Source organism: Anopheles merus, chromosome X (assembly GCF_017562075.2).
Source record: "Anopheles merus strain MAF chromosome X, AmerM5.1, whole genome shotgun sequence".
NCBI classification, from domain to species: domain Eukaryota; kingdom Metazoa; phylum Arthropoda; class Insecta; order Diptera; family Culicidae; genus Anopheles; species Anopheles merus.
This window is the reverse complement of record NC_054081.1, coordinates 479,248-501,580: the sequence shown is the minus strand read 5'-3', so window position 1 is coordinate 501,580 and position 22,333 is coordinate 479,248. Positions and strand designations below refer to the sequence as shown.

The window sequence follows — 22,333 nt, the reverse complement described above, 5'->3', positions numbered from 1 at the left end:
TATCAGCCGGTGTGATGAGGATGACTGTGATGATTAAAATATTTTAAATATTCCTAGTATAGCCAGCTTTACAGGGGTACCACATATGTATGGCTTTACTTTTTTATGTAATCCATCTAGGGATAACCATTGGGCGCTCCTCAAATTAGGAGACATTTGTATGCAACACTACTGCACTCTTTAAAGCACTAGGCGCCTCCATCGTAGATTTCATTTGAGCTGTGGAGACTAGCCTGACGCACAAAAATAAAAGAACGTTGAATGAACAAAGTCGCACCACATAGTGTACCGACGCCTTGTGACACTAAGATGTATAGAAAGTAAATAGAAACATTACAAAGTAGCATAGCGCGTACACCAGAAACACATTTTTTAACATTTAAAATACATTTATTAATATTTAATTTTTCTTTCTCTTTATCATTACAATGTTATTCAGTTTTCTTTAGTGGTTTGTTCATCCGCCACCGCAACTTTCCCTCCCGTTTCCTCCCTGCCTACCGTATCACTGCTCTCGCTCCGTGGCGCGGCATCGCGCACGGCGACCGGTTGGTCATCCGGTCCCGTGCGCGAGCCACGTCCGTGACCTGCGCTCCTCGACAAGCCGAGCCGAGTCCACCTTTCAATGGCTTCAACGTGTCTGGATGTGTGTCTGTGGGTATGTGTGTATGGTGTGTGTGTGTGTTATTGAGTGTATTTGTGAGTGTGTCAGCTGACCTAGGATTTCTCCAGTGGTAGAAAATGGCGGCTTCCCTGCAGCACACTGCCCAATTCGCTAGGTAATTGTTGTGATCGAAATATTCAGCATTAGTTAGTATGTGTCGGAATGCTTACGTAACTATTTAGATCCGTGCTTTCATTATTTGTTTTCGATGTTCGCGTTTGTGTGTGTGATGTGTGGGTGTGTGTTTGTGTGTTTACGGATATGAATGTGTGAGGTTGTTACTGTCAAGAAATCAGTTAACATAATGGCTAACATGAGCATTGAAGAACATTATTCTGTTTTCGTAAAAAAAAAAACACAACAGAACATTACTAAATGTACTCGCCGAGTACTAAGGCCTGACCGTTGTGCTTGTGAAAAGAAAAAACCTTCCGTGTCAAACACACTAAACTGTCTTATCAAGCAAGCATTCCGTTGTATCAATTCTTCTAACACGTGCACGCTTCACTCAGTTGGCTTTCGTAGTGAATAAGTTATCAAAATTAGTCCAAATCCATGCATTTTGCTGCAGCCGCCGTGGATGAACAGCATCTGCCTTGCGCCTCACAACCGAACCTGACCACCGCGTGGTAATGTGTACCATTTTGTTGCTCAATTAAATTAGTTGCAAACACCGCGTTACACCGAACAAGGATATGGAACTTAACACAGTCCTTTTAAAACGACCAGCTGTTCTGTGTGAATTGGGGGTTTTGTTGTTGTGTCACTGTCAAATGCTCGGCCATCGCCGTGCCGGCCTGTGCTGCTGCAGCGTACATCGCTTCAATATCCCTCGCATTCTTCTCTTTTTTCATCGCTTGTGTTTCTGTTTGTCCAATTTCCCACCTCACATGAACTAGTTTATTGTTTGTTTGCTTGTTTGCTTGCTTGTGTTTCTTCACTCGTTTGCTGGCGCTTCCATTCACGTACCTTATTTTTGTTGTAGTTTTGCTTCCGTGTGCGATGGCAGGTTCGTTTCCCTTTGTTTTCCCCTGTCATCCAGTTGCTTTTAGTTGAGCTGATTGGTGTGTCAGAATACCTTAACATATTTTCTCATCTTGTTTTTTCTTTTGTTGTTTTTGCTTCGATTTGCTTGCACTTGTCTGTTTGTATTCATGTGTACGCGTGTGTGAGTGTCTGTATTGTGTATGGTGTTGTTTTCTTTGTGATTTGTTTTCTGGTTTTGGTTTGTCTTGTTAAATTCCTAATATACATTGATTTGAGAACTGTTTTCTTCCCTCCCCCTTACCTTTTCCCCCCTTTTATTTGCTCGTGTCCGCTCAATTGTTTTTCGCTGTTTCGCTCGCTTTCTCGCTCTACCACTGTTCAATCTCTGTCCCCCTCTGTCCACGCCAACTGCATTTTCACATTCCGCATGCTGTTCCTTTTTTTGTAGTTTAAACGACTTTTTTTCTTCTTTTGTTCCTAATAAATGCAGGACTATTCACTTTTTTGTTTGGTTTTTCTTTTTAAAAATATAAATATCATCTGAATCATTTGTGAGTTAGACTCACTGACCTTCATGTGTGTGTTTGTGTTTCGTTTGACTCGTCTTCGTTTTTTTTCTTGTTGTTGCTCGTTTTGTTTGCTACGCTCTTGCTATACCCTCTTCGAGGTTATCAAATGTTTATACTTCCTCATTACAATCAATCTTACGTTAGATGCGCGGTACCGCCTTCCTTCAACCATTATATCATTCTTCGATTCTCTCTGTTTCACTCGCTTGTAAATGTGAATCTATGTTTTGTTTCTGTGTTTGTGTGTGAGAGTGTATGTGTGTTTTAGCTTTGCCTTTGCCTAAACCCCATCCGAACGGCATTAGCATGAACCTAGCGCGTGTACCAGAGTTACGGTTGGAGCGCCTTTTCCTTCGTTTCACATCGCAAAATCTCTTGTGTGTGTTGGTGTAGGTTTGCTCTGTTTGCTTTGCACCGAATGCTGCAGTGTTGTAGTATTGTGTTCACACTGTGTGTTAGCAAAAATCATACGTACTGTTGTCTTTTTTTTTCTTCCTTTCGTTAAATGCATTGCGTAGATGATCCTTACTGTCCACTTTAACTGGACCTCCTAAGATATACCCTACAAATAATGTTTAAAATGAGCATCAAACAAGAGATCCGAACGAAGCGTTGCGGCTTTCTTCGGTCTCCCCCATTTTGTTTGTTCACAAGCCAGTTTTTTTTTGTTTGTCTATAACCCTGCCAAAACTTGTATTATCCTTATAATACTATATAAGGTAGGTAATAAATTATTCACATCCGTTTTACATCATAATTCATTTACTGTTGTAGCATTTGGAACGCTCTACGCTATGGTTTCTCTCTCTCTTTTGCTCTCTTTCGTTCTCTCTCCCTCTCTTTCTCTCTGCCCCATCCCGAGCATCTTGCTTATACTAAATCTCAGAGTGTATGTGAGTGTGTTCTGTTGTTGTTGTTGTTGTTGTCATAAACCCCCTCTGCGAATATCTCGGCGATAATAAAATTTGTAGAGCCTTGCGCAAATTTCATTCCGCGAGATTCGTTCGCATACCCAAAGCGATCGGTCCAATGGATTTCTTCCCCGTTGCCTTTACTAAAGCCTGTGGCTTTTCTTTGTGTGTGTGTGTGTTTGTGTTTTTCATTTTGTTTTTACATGTATAAACTGGGACGGCCGATTTGTAACCTTCCCGATGATATCATATACTGTGTCCGTAAAAAACAACACAAACAAATAAATTAATAAAACACTCCAACACTCTTCTCCCCGCGGCGCATTAGCCGCACTGCGCCCGCACACATGCGGCGGGCAACAATGGAAGTGACAGCAGCGAATCCCTCTAGAGCCATCGAGCGTGATTGCCCCGAGCGCACTTCTACCATTGCCCTGTGTGCAGTAGGGCGCCCCCGTCGCTTACCAACCCTATCGTAAATTTCCCGAAAAAACATGCATTTGTGTTGTCGTGTTGCTTCCCCGACTCTCTACTCCGTAGCACAAAACAAAAAAAAAATCCGCACCTCCCACGGTACGGCTGCACTAAAACGCGCATTCTGATGATGCGTTTCGCGGATTCAAAAACCTGCATGAATGCATGCGTTTTTGCTTTGTTTATGTTGCCCTTCCCTCCCCTCACTCGCAATTTAACATCGCAAACAGCCCGTCTCTTCTTTTGGTTTTGTTTTTTTGTGTTTACATTATATTTTTTATCTTAAACTTGACGTTTAGCCACGCTAAGTACCAAGTGATAACTGCTGTTGTTCCAGTTCAGGTCTTGAGACAAGAGAAAAGTAACACGTTCGAACAGATTGTATGAACGATGAGGCAAATGAGTTTTGTTTTTCTTTTTTTTTTGCAACAATCAACAAACGCCCCTAAAGCGCATCCGTAAACCGTTCGGGGTGGGGTCAAACCTGGCTCCCCCGTAGTGTGAGCCTCAATGTAGAGCCCCTTGATTGAGGGCACCGTTGGTGCCAAGTTTGCCGCAGCAACGGTTTGCTTTGCGGGAGCTGAGGGCTTGCTTAGGGGTTTGGCCTCTGCCGCTCATCTTGTCACACACGCATTGCTATGGAAACGATAGACACCGTCCGATTAGAATGTATTGCCCTGTGTTTCAAGTACCGTAAAGTTATTAGTTACTCGCAATGCAACACTTTGATGCATCGTTTGTCTGCTTCTTTTACAGAGATTGTATAGCGTACTTTTGCCTGTGTTCTGTGCCGTTTCCGTTTGTTGTGTAGACAGGCAGACCGGTCGAGTTGTCCTGGTGAGTATCTCTTACGATGTGTTAACGTGAGCGGTAAAACAGTCATGCAAATATTATGCATTTTTTTTTAGAATATTTTTGGAAAAATAATGTTCAATTGTTGTCCTCACACTAGCCTCAATTATTTATGTGTTTTTTTTTCTTCTCTTTCGAATTCTTTAACGCATTCCACACGCCTTGGGAGACAGCTCGGAAACTCACGGGCATAAGGAGACACTCGGCTGTAGCACGCAGCAAACGAAGCGCACTGGTAGGCACAGTCTACGCCGGCTGGTACCGTGATGCATCTGCTCAAAGCGTTCCAGGTTGTGTGCACAACCTTTTTGAGCCTCTGGCGCCGTAAGCAGTGCAAACGGACCGCCGACTTAGTCCGCTCCCACCCAGCCGGCTGCATGCAGGCGAGGAAGCTACCGCTGAGTGTACCCACAGACATGTGGAGCTAGACTGGGCCCGCAGGTTTCGCCAACTGTCCCCAAGTGCGCGCTGCCTACGCGTTGATTGCAAACCGTAACGAAACTAACGAACCAACCAAAAACTCGCCTAATCGATCCGATTCGATGCTTTTGGCACATTGTTGCACTGTCCATCAACTGTGCTGATTGCTGCACGTCAACACACTACTCCGATGACAATCTCGCCATGTTGCTCTGTTTGTGTGTGTAAAGTGTAATATGTGAATGTGTGTTTGTGTTTTGCCCTTGTAGTACACAGTATTTACAAATAAGTTTGTTTCGTATTTGCTTGGCATTTCTTAATTCCTTTTTTTTCAATCTCTCCTTCCCCTTGTCGTGTAGGACCCCAAACGGGCACACCAAACCACGCGGCAAAACGTTCGGTCGCCAACAGAGGGGAGTGGAGGTATGAGCAGTGTTTTGGGGTTTGCATCCTTCGGTATCCTTAAAGCCCGCAAAACAACAAAAAAGTTTAAACTCGATGTGCCCAGCTCCAGCCAATCGTCCAAGGTCGGTGCACCGAGGACCCGATCACCACAAAGACCACCAAGAATCGTAAAGCTTCGTTCGTCCCCTTTACTAATCGGTCCGACCACGTCCGCGGGGTGGCGTTGGTTTGCTTCAAACCATCCCTTGCACAGCCCCCATACCACCCGCCCCTCCAACATCGTCGTCCGGTTAAACTAGATACATACATCGATAATCAGTCAATAGTCTCAACATGCTAAACAGAGCAACGCTTGGTAGATTTGAAACAAGTGTGCTTTGAGTAAAACTGAACGAAGAACGCCGCGGCGCGTCCTGCGAGCGACCGGAGCGACCGCATCCGGGGCCAAACTTTGGCTGTCTGGTGTCGGCCCCTCCATTTTTTTTGTTCGTTTGTCTGTTTGTTAGCTCACGCTCGAGCCTTCTCTGGCGGTCTGAGCTATCGCCCTAATGTATCGCTACTAATAACGTAGTAAACCTCGGAGCGCAACATGCGTTGCCACTCGAGTTATGATTTTTGAGCTGCCGCGAGGATGTGCCTGTGTGTAAGTGTGTGTGTGTGTGTACGACTATAGACACATTCACTAATTAACAACCGAATTTAAAGACGTTGGATGTTAACGCACCACCTCTTACGCTGGTCCCGCAGTCCGGAGCCACCGACGCACGGGGACAAGAGGCGATGCGGCCCTCCCCACTGTACAGATCCAACAGTCTGACGTACGCTGACGGCTAGCAAGCAGAGTGCAAGCGCTTGCTAAGTAACGTTCGCCACTAAAACCGTCACTCACACACACACACACACACACCACACACACACACACACACGCACGCACACACACGCGCACCTACACGTCAGATTGGTACACAACACAGCCTCCTATATAGTCGTATCAAGTTCGCCCTCGCCTTCTACCACTACAATCTCGTTGCCCTTGTTTGTTTGCTTTATTTGTATGTTTGTTACTTTTTTCCTCCCCTTTCTCTTCCTTTCGTGGTATGGTATTTTGTATTCTTCTCCTTCTTCTTCGTCGTCTTCCTCTTTTTATCTTCCTTAGATACAAATTCATGCAGAATGAATTGAAAACACACAGTACACGTGTACAGATCACCTACAAATATACAAATTTAGCTTCTAAAACGGGTTCGCGTAGGTCCCCCTCCCCCACATCCAACCTGGCGGGTAATTGCTGCCCGAATGTATTTGCCTGTTTGCGTTAAGTGTGTGCGTGTGTGTATGGGTGGGTGTATTTACCAAGCCACGCACGCACACACGCACGTAGATATTAAGACGACAGCTTCTTGCTGGAGCAAAAGATCATCCTTTAGGAGTCCAGCAATCTCTGCCAGTATTGTTTTGTGCATTGCTCCAAAACATCATCAACATCTTCTACTTCTTTTGCTTCTTTGAATGGATACAGTGAACCGAGCGTAGGTGGAAAAGATGGCCCGCTGTGGGCAAAGATGTGTTGTTTGACAAACGTGTAATGGAATCGTTTGCTTTATGGTTTGTTTTGTCGGTGGTGCGACTACTCTCTCCCTCTCTCTTTCTCTTTTCACCTATATTTTTATCTCTTTCGCCACCACCGGGATAGTTCACAGCATGTTTACGCATATGTATGGGAGTATGCAACGCTTCAAACGGAAGTATCAAACGGAAACGAATGACCCTAAACCTGTGGGGACCAACTGGTTGGTGCCGGACCACCGGTATGTATTTTAGCTCACAGCTTTTCCAGTACATTTCCTCCCCTCAGGCTCCCCAAGGGCACTGCCTGGGGACACCATCTAGCAACGAGTTGCTGCTGCGTTGCAAACGCTATAGAATATTTCATTGAATTGAAATGTTATCTTAATATTCTGTAAAGTTCTTTAATGTGAGTGTGTGTGTGTTTTTTTGTTTGTTTCTTTCTTTTCGTTTTAACGATGTTGTGATTTAGCTGCCTGTAATAGTCATAACATTCCCAATTTGTGTCCCAGTCTGTAATGTATATAACATTCTTGCTTGAGCAGTTTAAGGTTCGTGTTCCGTTTTCCTCTCAGGACTCTGTTCTCTAATATATATATGTATGTGGTTTTTGTTTTTTTGTCTTCCTCGCCAGTAGCAGAACTGCAGGAGGAGCTGCCGGCCGGAAGGAGAGTAAAAACAACCCCTTGCCCATGCCGCTCGTCCTCAGTCTGCCCTTAGATGTGTTCGGAATTCGGGTATCGTCAGTGAATCGCCTCGCGCGAACAGCAGGAACTATACACCCACAAGGACTGGCATGCCCCCAAAACGCTTAGAGCGCTTTAGACGGGTAGAACAGCCGACACCGGTGTTATCTGGGACGTGGGCGTCGACGCTAGGTAGCTACCGTTGCTGGTACCGTGATGCTGGACGCCCAGATACTTCTCCTCAAAAACACGCTCCTGTTGGGAAGTGAAGGCAAGGGATTAGTTCAGGTTTCTGAGGCGACTTCAGGCTGTGGGTCCAAAAAACTAACCTGTGCCCGATCGTACTTCAGCCGCTTCCAGATGGTGTTGCGCGACGAGCCGGAATCGCCGGTCTGGCAGAGACCCTCGATGCCGTTGTAGTTCGGGTTGGTAAAGGTCAGCACGTCGCTGGCACTGCGCGAGCTTTTCTTACTCTGCTTGCGTTTCGAGTTGACAATCAGCACTGGAAAGGTGAAAGCACATCACATCACAATATTCCAAGTTTTACCAATCATCCAACCCCAAGCGATAGGCGTAGCGGAGGAGTGTATGTGAGTGCGTGCGTGCGTGGGTGTTAGTGATGGGTGATCCGCAATGGAATCGAGGATCTTTTCCGACCTCAGCTTTTGAAATCTTGAATCTGGTTACGAATTCGGAAATCCCGTTTTGAGTCGAGAATTCTTGACGAACCTCGACGAATCTGACAAACGCGCCTGGATGGTTCCGGATGAATCCGAATGACTCTGGATGACTTCGGACTATCCACAGACGAATAAAGATGTTTCCGGATGAGCCGTATGGACTAGTCTCGAGACATCCGGACTCATGCCGGATTCACTTATATGGATTAATTTGCATTCATCGAAAAAGGTCTTAACTCGTTTGAGCTGGTTTTTGGTCTCGCTATAATTTGTCCACAATCGTCTGTAATTGTCCAAAACCATCCAGAATTCGTACAAAATTGTAGCAAATTCGTCTAGAATCGTTCAGAATTCGACTAGAATCGTCCGAAAATCATATCTCCCTGCATCACAAAAGCTGAATCCACCCATCACTAGAGTGTCTGTCCAAAACAAAGTGCGCTGTCTAGCCTAGCCTAGTCTAGCCTGAACTCCTGCCGCTGTTTGAAATTACGCGTCCGAATTACCTAAGATGGCGATGATGACGATGATAAGCAGCCCGGCCAGGATGGCGGTCGCTATGATGACTAGCTGCGCGTGCATTCGGCTGCTGCTCAGCACGATCGAGCCGTTCGAGTGGGGTGGTTTCTCCTCGCTCGCCGACAGCATCTCGTCGTTCGGCTTCATCGCCACGAGGATGGCCGGCTCGGGGTCGCAGTGATGTGCGTCCGGTATGTCCGGGCAGCCGCATACGTACCGCGTCTCGGCGTACAGGCACAGGTGCGAGCAGCCGCCGTTGTCGCTGCGGCACGGGTTCCAGTCGTGCGGTTGCCGCTGCCCCGACACGGCCCGTATCTCGAGTGCACCGCGCAAGCTGAACCGGGCCACCTCGACGCTCGACACGCTGTGCTTCGGTGCGCGCAGTACCGACTTGTTGTACCAGTCGGTCCAGTACAGGTGCGTCGCGGTGAGCGTGAACCCGAACGGATGGGTCGCGTGCGACACCACCTGCTGGCGCCGGCGCCCGTCGAAGTCGCACAGCTCAATCCGATCCTGCAGTGCGTCCGCCCAGTACAGCTTCTTCGCGTCGAAGTCGATGGCCAGGCCGGTCGGGAAGCCGAGCTCGAAGTCGACTATGCTACGCCGCTCGGACCCGTCCATGTACGCCCGCTCGATCTTGGGCGTTTGGCCCCAGTCGGCCCAGAAGACGAAGCCCCGCTTCGGATAGAGGATGATCGAGCGCGGATCGTCCAGCCCGTCGGTCAGAATGGCCTTCCGGCACGAGCCGTCCAGCCGGGCGACCTCGATCTTCTTCAGGGCCGTGTCCGTCCAGTACAGGTTGTCGGCGAGCCAGTCGACCGCGATGCCGTTCGGTGTGTTCAGCCCGCTCGAAACGATCACCTGCGTGTCGGAGTAGTTGTGCATGTTGACGCGCCGGATCGCGTCCACGTTCACATCGGCGTAGAACACGTACATGCTGTCGAAGTGGTAGTCCAGCACGACCGCACCGTGTACGCCCTCGATTGGCAGCACCACATCGAACAGGTCCGGCGTGTCGAGCGAGATGCGCCCAATGCCCGAGCGCAGTGCTATCAGCAGGTACTCCTGTTTGTGAAGAGGCGTGGAAGAGATGTTGGTTGCATTATTTCATTTCATTTTAATGCTCTAACTGAAAGTATTCATGTATTGTATACACGTCAGGAATGGAGAAAATCTACCCCAAACTGAGACTGAAAGAAGTTGTAAAGATCTTTCCCAGTGCTGGGACGCATTGAGACACATTGACACGATTCTCAGGTAAGGTCTCTTTGCTCCATCATACCAGTCAGAAACATTAATTATAATTGTCTAGGACTGCCTGTACAGCTTCTAAATCAGTAAATGACGTCTTCTGATGTCCTGTTCGCTTCCTTTCCGATTTCTTCGAATTGTTTATTAGTCACAATAGCAGACATGTTCGTTACTCTCCTTTCGTTGAACTCACGGTACCATTTGGGTCAGTGAGTTCTTGTCGGGGAGAGCAGTGCCTGCTCTGTGGAGGACATTCTTCTGATCACAGGACATTATCTCTAAGTTCAGTTATTTCTTCCTGGGGATTGTGTCCTTTAGCGTGGGTTTTAGAGCCTAGACGCCAGACAAATCGTCTGTTCTTACAAATCAAAGGGGTTTAAAGGGATTTGAATGTCTTTACAGTTCAGTTTAGGCAGATTAACTCTGTAAGATGCTTATTTCATGTTAGGATCATGTTCCTTCTCGATACAGTTACAGGGTACAAGTCAGAATTGAATATCTACATACAACATGTTACTTGCAGGGTGTTGACTAACTTATACTGAAGATAGACATTTCATCAAGCCTGATGACATGGCATCCTTAACGTTAAGTGGTCCTAGTAGAAGAAAGCTTTTAAAAGTATAAATCCTGCTGGATATAGAGGTACTGAACTACACAATATTTAAGGTCATATGTCATATATATGCCTGCATAAATACACAAATAGTACCTCTTTCAATAACATGAGGCAATCAATAAACCAGTTGAAACAAAGGATAACAAAGATATTGATAAAAACAAAATAGCAACCTGTGAAGAACAATCTGACTACTTACGTCCGGCAGGGTTTTACAGTCGGTCGTGCTGCCTTCCCGCATCGTCAGCCCGGTCGGACATTTGCACGAGTAGCCGGTCGGATTGCGCAGGCACAGGTGCGAGCAGCCCCCGTTGCCCGCCCCGCACACATTCTCCAGATGGCGCTCCTCGTCCTCCTGCACCACCTTCACATCCATCAGGCCCTCCAGCCCGTGCGTAACGTTGCGGATGTGGGCCGGGTTGCCCTTCGGCACCGAGTGGAGCGCCTTCGTGATCCAATCCGTCCAGTAGATGGTGCGCCCGGTGACGGCCAGTGCGTACGGGTGGGGCAAATTTTCCACCACCTTGGTGCGCGCCCCACCGCTCAGCGTGCACGACTCGATCGTCTTCATCTGTGCGTCGGCCCAGTATATACGCTTTGCCGCCCGATCGACGGCCAGCCCGTTCGGCCAGCCGAGCCCCTCGGTGATCAGATCGACCCGGTTCTCCCCGTCCATGTCGGCCCGCTCGATGCGCGGGTTGGCGCCCCAGTCCGACCAGAACAGGTAGCCCGACTCGTAGTCGAGCGCGATGCCCCGCGGCTGCTCCAGATCCTTCCACACCAGCGCACTGCGTATGCCCTCCTCCAGGTCGCTCACCTCCAGCACCTTCCGCCCGGCGTCGGTCCAGTACAGCTGGAAATTGGGGGTGGGGAGGGGAGAGTTTAGACTCCTTAATGCCTTAGGCCCCAGGAAGTTGCAGCGTCCTCGCTTACCTTGCGCCCGATCGAGTCGATCACGAGCCCGTCCACGCTGGTCATGCTCTCGCTGTAGATCTGCTTGATGCGCATGCCGTCCGGCGTGGAGCGCATGATCACGTCCTCGATCGTGTCCGCCCAGTAGATCTCGCCCGTGCGCCGATCGACGTCCAGCGTGACCACGTTCGAGATCGGGGGCAGCGGCAGCACCACATCGATCTGATAGTCACTGTCGAGCGACACCTGCCGCACCTCGGTACGGTGCGCAAACACCAGATAGTTGGAGGGGCCGCTCTTGCACGTTTTACCATTATCCTGGGGACCGCCAAGGAGGGGAAGGAAAGAAAGACACAAATGCATGATTAGAGCTTGGCTGCTTGGCGCGTTAAACCTCCCGAGTGGCAACCGCTTACCTTCAGCTGGATACCGATCGGGCAGGCACAGCTGTAGCTGGTCGGGTTCAGCAGACAGATGTAGGAGCAGCCACCGTTCTTGTGGGCGCACGGGTTGCGCGAGTCGCGCCTGTTCCGGTGAAACACGCGTATGTCCATCAGGTCGGTGTTGTTCGCGAGTATCGTGCGCCGGTCGTGCCCGTTGTACATGTTCGCCACCTGGATGCTGTGCGTGTCCCAGTCGGTCCAGTAGACGCGCTTCTCGTACACGTCCAGCCCGAACGGGTGCTTCAGCCCCTCGGTGATGAGCCGGTTGCGCCCGGTGCCGTCGTAGTTGACGTACTCGAGCGATTTCGTGCCACCGTCCAGGAAGTACAGCCGCTGCTTGTCCACGTCCAGCGCCAGCCCGTTCGGCCACTGCAGATTCTCCGACACGAGCGTGAACCGGCCGGTACCGTCCATGCCGGCCCGCTCGATCAGCGGGTTCGAGCCCCAGTCCGACCAGAACATGTAGCCCTCGCCCGGGTGCACCACAATGTCGCGCGGCTTGTCCAGCCGCTCCCAGATCAGCAGCGCCCGCTGGCGCCCGTCCGTCGTCGCCGCCTCGATGCGGTTCGTGCCCGGATCCGTCCAGTAGATCTTGTCCGTCACCCAGTCGAGGGCGAGACCGGCGGGCGAGATCAGGTTCGCCTTCACGATCGCCTCCTGCTGGCTGCCGTTGATGAACGCCCGGCTGATCATGCTCTTGCCGACGTCCGTCCAGTAGATGACGTTCGTGCGGCTGCACCAGTCGACGGCGACGGTCGACTTGATGCCGTCGAGCGGCAGCACCATGTCGACCGGGTTAGCCGCATCGAGCTGCCGCACCCGGACGTCCTTCTTGCGCGCGATCAGCAGCAGCTTGTCCGGCACGGTCGAGCAGGTCTTCTGGTCCGGGCGCAGCGTCAGCCCGATCGGGCAGGCGCAGCGGCGGTGCGTGCGGGCCGGCAGGCACAGGTGCGAGCAGCCCCCTTTGCGGCCGTTCTTGTCCGCCACGCACCGGTTGGTGAAGTCGGGCTGGCGGGACGGATGGTAGCTCTGGATGCCCATCGGGAAGTGGAGCCCCTCGTGCACGACGCGGAAGCCGCGCCCATTCACCTTGCTCGCGGTCGAGATGGTTTTCGTGTGCCAGTCCGTCCAGTACATCGAGTCCTCGAACAGGGCGAGCGCGAACGGGTGCGGCAGGTTGTTGCTCAGGATTTTGCGCCTCACCCGCCCGTCAAAGTTGGCGCTCTCGATCACGTGCTTCGCGTCCGCCCAGTAGATGCGGCTGCTGGTGTAGTCGATCGTGAGCCCGTTCGGCCAGAAGATGGCCTCCGCGATGATCGTCTGCCGGTCGGACCCGTCCATGAACGCGCGCTCGATCTTCGGCGCCGTGCCCCAGTCGGTCCAGAACACCAGCGCCCGGCCCGGATGCACCGCGATCGCTCTCGGTTTGTCCAGATCACTCGCCGCAATCACGGCCCGCATCTGGCCGTCGAGCGTGGACACTTCGACGCGGCGCGTGCCCGAATCCGTCCAGAACAGCAGATCGTGTATCCAGTCCACTGCCAGCCCGCCCGGCGACTCCAGCCCCCACTTGATGACGTCCCGGACGCCGCTCCCGTTCAGGTGCGACCGCTTGATCACGTCGATCGACACGTCCGTCCAGAACAGCAGATCCTGCCGGTAGTGGTAGTCGAGCGCGATCGCGTTCGGCAGGCCCTTCGCGATCGAGGTGTACTGGTTGTTGCTGAGCGACACCTGCCGTATGTCGGCCCGGTTCGCCATCAGCAGCTTCACCGAGCCGCCGACCGCCTTGCAGGTGCGCTGGTCCGGCCGCAGCACGTAGCCGGGCTGGCAGGAGCACCGGAAGCTGCCCGCCACGTTCAGACACTCCTGCGAGCAGACCGGATTGCTCGTGATGCTGCACTCGTCGATGTCGGTGCAGTTGTAGCCGTTGCCGTGCAGCAGGTATCCCGGCCGGCACATGCACTCCTCCCGACCGCTGTACGCCGTGATGCAGAGCTGCTCGCAGCGCGAGTGGGCCCCGCACGGGTGCACGATCGGGCAGCGCATCTCGTCCTCGCCGTTCGCACAGTCGGTGTGCCCGTCACACACATGCTTCTGGTTGATGCACACGCTGCTGCAAAATGGGGGAAAGTCGACCGTCCGCGTTAGATGCCAGTTTTCGGAAGGCTAGTCGGACTTGTGGCTGTGTGGTACTTACGAGTCGCGCGTACTATTTCGGCTGCCCGAGGGACACAGGAACTGGTTCAGCTCACACTTGATGTCGCAGTCCTGCTCGTCTTCGCCGCGCCGACAGTCGGCCGAGCCATCGCACACCCAGGATCGCTACAGAAAGGTAGGCAAATGAAGCGTATATTCATCAAATAGGTTCATAACACGAACGTAACGAAGGAGAAGCATTTTGATCTCGGCACAGCGTGTTGAACAGCGTCCTCCAGTTAGAAGCATTCCAAGGTGTCTGCCGTTTGGAGTCTAATGGATTCAACCTGAACAATCCAGACTCATCCAATGTTGTCCCGACGCTTCGAAATTAAAATCAGTCAAACTCACGCAACCAAAACTAGTTGGAGTCTTCTGTAACCATTACGAGTCACCTGGAGTCGTCTGGAGTGATGTGAACTCCGAACTCGTCCCGACGTATCCAACCTATTCTTATCGCTCAGAATCGCTTTACAAGAACTATTTGAAGTCGTCTGTAATGATTCGAAGTCGTCTGGACGTATTCGAATTCATCCAGATTAGCCTAAACATACATAGTCCACGCTGCCGATGTCACACACACAAAAAACACCCTTAAACAAAGCTTACCAGTATGCAGCGGCCATCCTTGCACGTGTACTCGTCCGGCGAGCAGGTCCGCCCGGCGATCCGATCCACCGGGCAGTTCTTCTCGTCCTCGCCATTGTTGCAGTCCTGCTTGTCGTCGCAGCGCCACTGCAGCGGAATGCAGTCGCCATCGTCGCACTTGAACTCGTTGATCATGCAGTCGACCTGCTTCTTCGCACAGTTCTCCTCGTCGCTCCAGTCGCCGCAATCGTTGTCGCCGTCGCACCGGAACCGCATCAGGACGCAGCGGCCGCCCGGGCCGCCCATACCGCCCAGGGCGCCCTTGCACTTGAACTCGCCCTCCGGGCAGCTCTGCATCGGCCGGTCGCAATTCGCCTCGTCCGACTCGTCGATACAGTCCGTCTCGCCGTCGCACTGGAACGAGGCCGAGATGCAGGACCCATCCTTGCACCGGAACTCGTCCCGCGTACATCTGCGGCGGAGAAGGAAGGTTAAGGTACGGTGGCAAATATGATGAATAGGGATGAGGGAAGGTCTGAGAGCAGCGGATGCACACTTCAAAAGGCAGCTCATTAAGCAGTGCAGCGGGGTAAACATCGTTAAATTGAAACGCGCCATTAAGCCTTCCCAATTAACAAGAAAACCCAGCCACGCGCTAGGCATTCCCTGGGTGAAGCTAGCAAAAGGTGTTCATGGGTTAAGCAGGCTAGGCCCACCCTCGGGGAGGCAGGGCGAAAAGGTAGCAAACAATTTCCAGCCCAGGTCTCGATTGCCGAGTGCCGAGCACTAATGAAGGCAACTAGTTCAAGTTCACGGTCGGGGTAATGAATGTTCGCACCAAACTTCAAAACTCCCTGGGAGCCGTAAGATGTATGCTTCCCAGGACATCACAGGCACAGTTGGCACATTGGCAATTTTGTTAATTAATTAAATCAAGCTGGTGCAGGTGCACGTCCAGCTACAGTGCTGCCGTTTGTTTGAAGTGCAATGTCAGAAATAGGAGTCTTCTTGTTTGGAATTTCAGTCCCGCCCAGTGCAACTTCGACTAGTCTTGGGTCGTCTGGGTCGTGACCTTCCGAGGTAATTTTCCATGTCAGCTTTTGTTTGACAGGAATAGCCAACCTGTAACTAGGCACCGGGATTTACCGTGCGATTACTTCAGGCTTCCGGAGCACCTTAGACACATGCAATTGAGCCTTTTCCGAGGAAAAACTTATAACATCTCAGGTCCTACGGGCGATTTCATCTAGCCGTAATGTGGAATGCCACCAGCAGATGGCTCTAATTAATTGAATCAAATAGAGCTGGCTGGCTTGATGAGCCGTGCTTGAAGCAGCTCCACTTGCCATTCCAACCGCTCTCTTCCCTTCCTCGCAGTCGCAACCTCCTCCGCGATGGCCGCCACTTACTGTTTGGTGCAGTTTTTCTCGTCCGACAGGTCGTTGCAGTCGTTGTCGCCGTCGCACACCCAGTCGCGCGGTATGCACATCCCGTTCTGGCACTCGAACTTCTCCTCGGTGCAGTCGTGCCGGTTGCCGCAGTGCGTCTCGTCCGTGTAGTCGCCGCAGTCGTCGTCCCCGTCGCACAGCCAGTCGCGCGAGATGCAGGTGTGCGTGGTCGCGCAGATCACGTGCGTGCCGCTCGTCTCGCAGTTGTCCTTGATCTGCTGGGCCAGCCGCTGGTGCACTATCTCGCAGTTCTGCTCGTCCTCGGTCAGCACGCAGTCCGCCTGCCCGTCGCAGTGCAGATCCATGTGGATGCAGGCGCAGCTCTTGTCGCAGGTGAACTCGCGCGGCTCGCACTTGATGTCGCAGCTCTCGATCCCGGCCAGCCCGTCCGCCTTGCCGGCGGCACCCGCTCCGCCGCCGCCTCCGCCCGACTCCATCAGCAGCTCCTCGTCCGGCCGGAATATGTCATCGTCCGGGTGGATGTGGTAGTGGCCCAGGTGCGCGCTCGGCCCGTACCGCTCGAACGGCCGGAAGCCATCGTTGTCTCGCCGCTCGACCCCCCGTATACCGTACACCGTGTCGTAGTGCGACATCGAGCCGTACACATTGCCACCGGCCGCGTGGCTCCCGATCGGGTGGTGCGACAGCCCTGCGCTACGGTCGATCGCGATCGAGGCGTTCTTGGGGTACTGGGTCGCCTGGTGGAAGGTGCGCCGCCGGGGCGGCGCCATCATGATCTTACCCGGCGGCAGCTGCGGCCGGATGTCCTTCTGGTAGGGTTTCGGTTTGCGCGGCTTCGTCTTGACGACCCGGCCCTCGCCCCCCGGCTGCCGCATCGAGTTCGAGCCGAATATCTGCCAGGCCGCGCCGAGCTGATTCGGCCCCGGCGGCCCCGACTGCTCCGACTTTCCGTTGTAGTGCCCGACGCCCTCCGACGTGATTTCCGTTGTCTGCTCCTCACCGTGGGCTAGGGAAGGATTGTGTGTGTGTGTGTGTGGGTGTGGGTGGGAGAAAAATAGAATGAAAATTGTGAGCTACAACATGTTCATCGACAATCTGGTACGCCCGTGTCCCGATATCGAAAGCCCCGTCTTCTCCCAGGTAAAGTCATTCGGACATTCAGCAGCATTCAGGAAAAACTTAACCTCGAATTGGCCAATAAAGGAAACGCCACCGTGGCCATCGGATGGCGTTCGCCTAGCCGTTGGGGCGTCTTTCGAAAAAGTCCACTACCTAAACCTTCTCCTACTCTTCCTCCTCCTCCTCCTTCCTCTTTGATCCCCTCCCGTTCGGGTTTCAAGGACAGATTACACCCATCGCTGTTTTGATGAATGGAACATTTAAGGGTTGGGGGAGTACAGAGGGGGAGGGGGGGGGATACCTGCGCGTGCGCACGGTTCGTCCTCACTGCGTGCCGATTTAGTTTCGAAATCTTTTGCTCATAAAGTTCCCAAAAATTTCGCCCATTTTCGAGCGAACGGGCGTGTGATTGTGTGAGAGAGAGAGAGCGATTGTCCGCACGACGCACACGCAGCGCAAGCAGAGCTTCGCACTGAAAAAGCTGTTTATTGATTTAAGAGGGCGCGCGAGAGCTATTGTGCGAGCGCTCGCAGCGCTCGGCTGCTGCCCTCATCTTCTCAGACTCCGGTGTCTGAGTGTCGTGGTTAAGCTCACCCCGTTTACTCTCCGACCTCTCTCGGCTCTCATCTGGCGCCTAATCGCGTTCGTATCCTTTTCCCTCTTCCCGCCACTCCGGCTGCCCTCGTCTTTTGTATCAATTTTGCAACCAGCTTTCTGCTCGCTCATTCATGGAATGGAGCTGGCTGGGCGCGGGATGCGTTGGAAGGGGGAGCAGAAGGCAGAGGGAGTTGATTGGATTGAAATCGAAGTCCAATATTCAAACCATTATTGTTTTCCCGACCCACGGTTTTGCAATACCTACGTCTCCTTCCCTCGCCTCCTCCACCCCTGCACCGTTTGCAGGCCTTTTTCCAATGGTTTCTGCGAAATTGCTGGCGTTCCTGCACGCCTCTCCCCACAACATTGCCACGTCTCCTTGGGTGGGTTATTTGCTTTCAAGGTGTGCCCCTGGGTGTGCTTCGCGTGTGAACGGGTGAAAGCGTAGTTCTCTGCAGCACAGTTTTTTTTCTCTCCAAATCTAGTCCGGAGATTAGCTCCCGTATGGAGTCTCTTACCTTACTTGTTTCGAGACGTTATGCCCTTATGACCTTATGCCCTAACGTTTCTTGGTCCAATGATGAACACTTTCCTTCCCTCTGACTACCATATGCTAAGCTGTCCGTTGGGAACTCCACTCGCTCCCAAGTCCTGAGTGGAATAACGCCATTGAGCAGCTGTTTGCTGACCCCGGGCAGCCCTCCATATGTGACCAACGGACCCGTCTCCCTCACCCGCTACTTACCGATGCCCAGGAAGAGCGGTACCGTCAGCAGGGGTACGATCAGGCCCAGCCGCACGCCGAACCCGGCCAGCGCGACCAGACAGCGGTGCGACCGGCCACTGCCCCGGTTCCGACGCGGTTCCGCCGCCGCCACCACCATGTTGTACCGCCCGGTGGCGTATGATGTTCCTCCGGCTCCGGCTCGCCTGCCGGAACCGTCCAACGCTGCCGTGCAGCTCACGCCCCTCCGCCCCAGCGCGGACCCGCTCGGTTGTGTTGGAGTTTCCGCAGGTGCAAAACCCCCGAAAAAAAACTCACAGTCCACTAACGGTTCGATTAAGTAAGTTCGGCTAAGAAGCTTGCACCCGCCAACGACACTTTGCTGCCTCACAATCACGCACACAGGATTTTTTGTTTTTTTTTTTTTTTTTTTTTTTACATCCAGTAAGCCAAAGCTTGGGGCATGCTGGGCATCAGGTTTTACGGCTTCGCTTTGTTTCGCAAGTCTCTTGGGCAAGTTTGTGGCACAAAACTGTTCTTCGGAAACTGTTTGTTCCTTTTTTTTCTCTCTGACAAAACTCGATCCTTTTTCCCCCCGCGCGCTACGGTGGGGCGGTGCCCGAAAACTGATGGAACCAGGAGACGGCGAAGGGAGAGCACAGGGAGTGAGAGGGGGGGGGGAGGAGCTGGCAGAGATTTAAAAAGTTAAGCGCACCGCGTTGGGAAGCGCTGCTAAGTTTTAAGCTGTCGGAAGTTTCCGTGTCCGTGGTGGCCCTGGTGGACCGCCCGCCAACCCTGACGGCCGCCCTCCTAGGGTGGGCAACGCACCCGCACCGGTGCACACGCGGCCAAGCTAATCGATGATGGGGGCGCTACCGTTGCTGCTGCTGCCGCTCCTGCCGTTGCTTCTGCTTCTTCGTCCGTCCGCGCCCGCAAGCATTGCTCTTGATACATGGTTGAGGTTAGCTGGTGTTAAGTTATCATACAGGTTCGGTTTTTTTTTCTTCTGTGTGTTTTCTCGTTTTACTTGTTTGTTGGTTCGGGAAGGGGGGATAAGCTTTTGCGCGACAGATTCGAGGGAAACACAACACACCAGCACACAACACACACACACACAACCACACGCACACAAGCTTCTTTTCACACACGTACACACAGCACAATGTCCGCGGTCACAGGTCACGCGGCAAGCCTGGGCGGTCACTGGTTTAGCATCTTCTCTTATATCCCTTACTCATGATGCGAGCACACACTGTCGGTTACACTTTGAGTCTCCAAAAAAAATCTGCCATCAAAAAACCGCAAAGAAAAAAAAAAAGGATGGAGAAATGAATGGAGTTTTGCGATTGCGAAAATGGTGACACTTTGATATAAGACCGTTTGATGGGTAAAAGGGGTTGGGGGGGAAGGCGTAGGAAGGGAGGGAGGAGATAGGAGTGGGAGCTTAGACAAAGAGAGAAAAAGAGAGAGAGAGAAAAGAGAGAGAGAGAGAGAGAGAGAGAGCGAGGAGTGTAGAAAGATCTGGAGGCGTTATGCCCAACGACTATACATATGTATATGTAGCTGAGGACGCTGTATATGTGCGTTTTGTGCAGATTCAAATATATACGTCCGGACGACTTTCGGGCTCCATCCCCCTCCACTGTGATCCTTCTCCACTCTTCACCACTCTTCTACCCCTTCATAATCCAGCATGTAGTCGCCCACGCCCACAAGTCACTCGCTTTGCCCAAATGGGGCACATGGACACACACACACACACACACACACACACACACACACACACACACACACACACACACACACACACACACACACACAAGGTACAGTGGGTCGAAAAGGGTCGACGCATATGTCGGGTACATACATGGCGACACATACATAGAAGTAGGGTTAAGGCATCCTCCCTTTTTGGCAAAGAAAATCGGGAAAGCGCCAAGAAAAAAAAACCCCTTCACAAACGTGTACATTTACACTCACTTCAACATGCGGCGGCACACACACACGCACACACACACACTGAACCAAAAGCTTAATTTTCACAGCTTTTCGGTACTGCGTATATCACCCGCCCGCGTACGTGTGGGTGTGCACCGTAGTTTCCCGTGGCTGCCTACACCCTTTTTTCGTTTTGTTTCTTCTTCTTGTTTTTTTGTTAGTCTTCACCAAATCGTCCCAGTGGGTTGCACACGGTGGCTCAAGAATCACGACGTGCGTGCGTGCGTGTGTGTTTTTCTTTCTTTCCTGTTTCTGTTACTTTTTGCGCACCAACGGCATTCTCACGCACGCAAACGCAATTACACACACATACACATGCACACACACACAAGCACAGAGCCTCGGCCAGCCTGCTCACTATTGCTGCTGCTACAGGGGGGCAAATTGCGTCGTTGGCAAGTGCTTTCGCCCGAACGCGTTTAAGCATTTCCGCCGCGTGTTGATCGATGCGCTTGATGGGCGTACAGTGTTGGTTGGTGAGAGGTCCAGCGCTGGGACTCCAGCCGCGGAAAAGCTGCCGTGGCCACGCGTATGGTCCCAACCCTGCACCGGAAACCCTACCAGTGTTGGCGTTCTTGACGACTACACAAGGATTTGCGAAGAAAGGAAAGGTGGCGTGTGTGTGGAATGAGGAATGATCTCTACGAAAGGGTAGTGGTGATGGGTTTTTTTTTTTGGCGTTCGACTCTCGTCGCGCGCGCTCCACCCTCCACTCCACCCCGTTGGCCGTTCACCACCGAACACTACCAGACCTGGCCTGCGGTGCAGCCAATCACGCGAACGGTACATCTGTAACTGGTGGCATCCACGAGCCAGGAGCAGATTTTCATCTCGTCCACACACATAATCGCGGCGCATCCGCCGTTCGGCATCTGGCCGGTTCTCTCCCGGCTCTCAGCACAGCCAGCATCTCACAGCCCAGCATCCGAGAGCGTCGGGGAATTTTTGGGCGCCACTTACATAACGAGCGAGCCAGCGAGCCAGCCAGCCAGCCTGCCTGGCAGGAGAGTTGCATCCCGGGGAGCGAGCGAACGGCCCGTGCCGAGCAGTGCGCAGTCGCCCTGACCGGCACTGGCACTGTGCGAACCGCGATATCCGTGCAGCGCAACTAACCGGGAGCCTTCGCTCTTCCAATACGGGAGGATCCTGTCATGGGTGTGCGTGTGTGTGCGTGTGTGCGTTTTTTACTTCGTCTTAATCTTTTGTTAAAGCAACGGAAGTTGGCCGTGTGTCGCGTAGACTAAACAAAGTAACCAACCGGAAGCGGGATCCAACAATTAATTGCCCACGCTGGGACATCTAGGCTCTACCATGCACTCATTGTCCACGGGCAAAGAGAGAGAGAGAGAGGAGATGGCGAGGTTGGTCACAGCTGCCAACATTCCAGAATTTGCGTTTGTTTGCTTTCCAAATTAGCTGCACCTTCGCAGGACTGGTCGTTGTTCCCAACCATCCCGCGGAAAATCCCCTCGCTACGGGCAAAAAAGCTCCCCGGTGGTACCGGAAAGCAATCGACAGATGTCGCTGCCACTAGCGGAAAGATGGTCTTTGAGTTGAGAGTTTAGGCTAAGCGATCGTACAATCCGGCCGAAGATATGAAGGGTGCTGAGAGGGGGCAGCTAAGGTAGCGGGTGTCAAACAGCAACAGCAACAGTGGCTGACTTACTTCCAAACACTTGTGTATTGCATCAATTCAATCATATGCTGTACAGTGATAGAAACTACTGTTAGTGCACGTTTA

The 22,333-nt window shown here is 52.2% G+C and overlaps 1 protein-coding gene across 2 annotated transcripts; it reads right to left on the bottom strand.

Moving 5' to 3' along the window:
* Positions 1 to 368: 368 nt before the first annotated feature.
* On the bottom strand, positions 369 to 21,363 carry LOC121599766 (low-density lipoprotein receptor-related protein 4). Of its 2 annotated transcripts, none has more exons than XM_041927833.1 (11): positions 21,340 to 21,363; positions 18,616 to 19,879; positions 16,155 to 17,160; positions 14,767 to 15,217; positions 14,159 to 14,283; positions 11,932 to 14,074; positions 11,537 to 11,833; positions 10,803 to 11,456; positions 8,721 to 9,798; positions 7,864 to 8,036; positions 369 to 7,789 (listed from the first exon to the last, which is right to left on the bottom strand). In XM_041927833.1, the coding sequence occupies exons 2-11, from the start codon at positions 18,752 to 18,754 to the stop codon at positions 7,670 to 7,672; spliced, it is 6,186 nt and encodes a 2,061-aa protein (XP_041783767.1). In that variant the 5' UTR covers positions 18,755 to 19,879; positions 21,340 to 21,363; the 3' UTR covers positions 369 to 7,669. The 2 variants fall into 2 exon arrangements, with proteins under 2 accessions (XP_041783767.1, XP_041783776.1); XM_041927842.1 differs by having other exon boundaries at positions 11,932 to 14,071.
* Between the last annotated feature and the right edge of the window lie 970 nt (positions 21,364 to 22,333).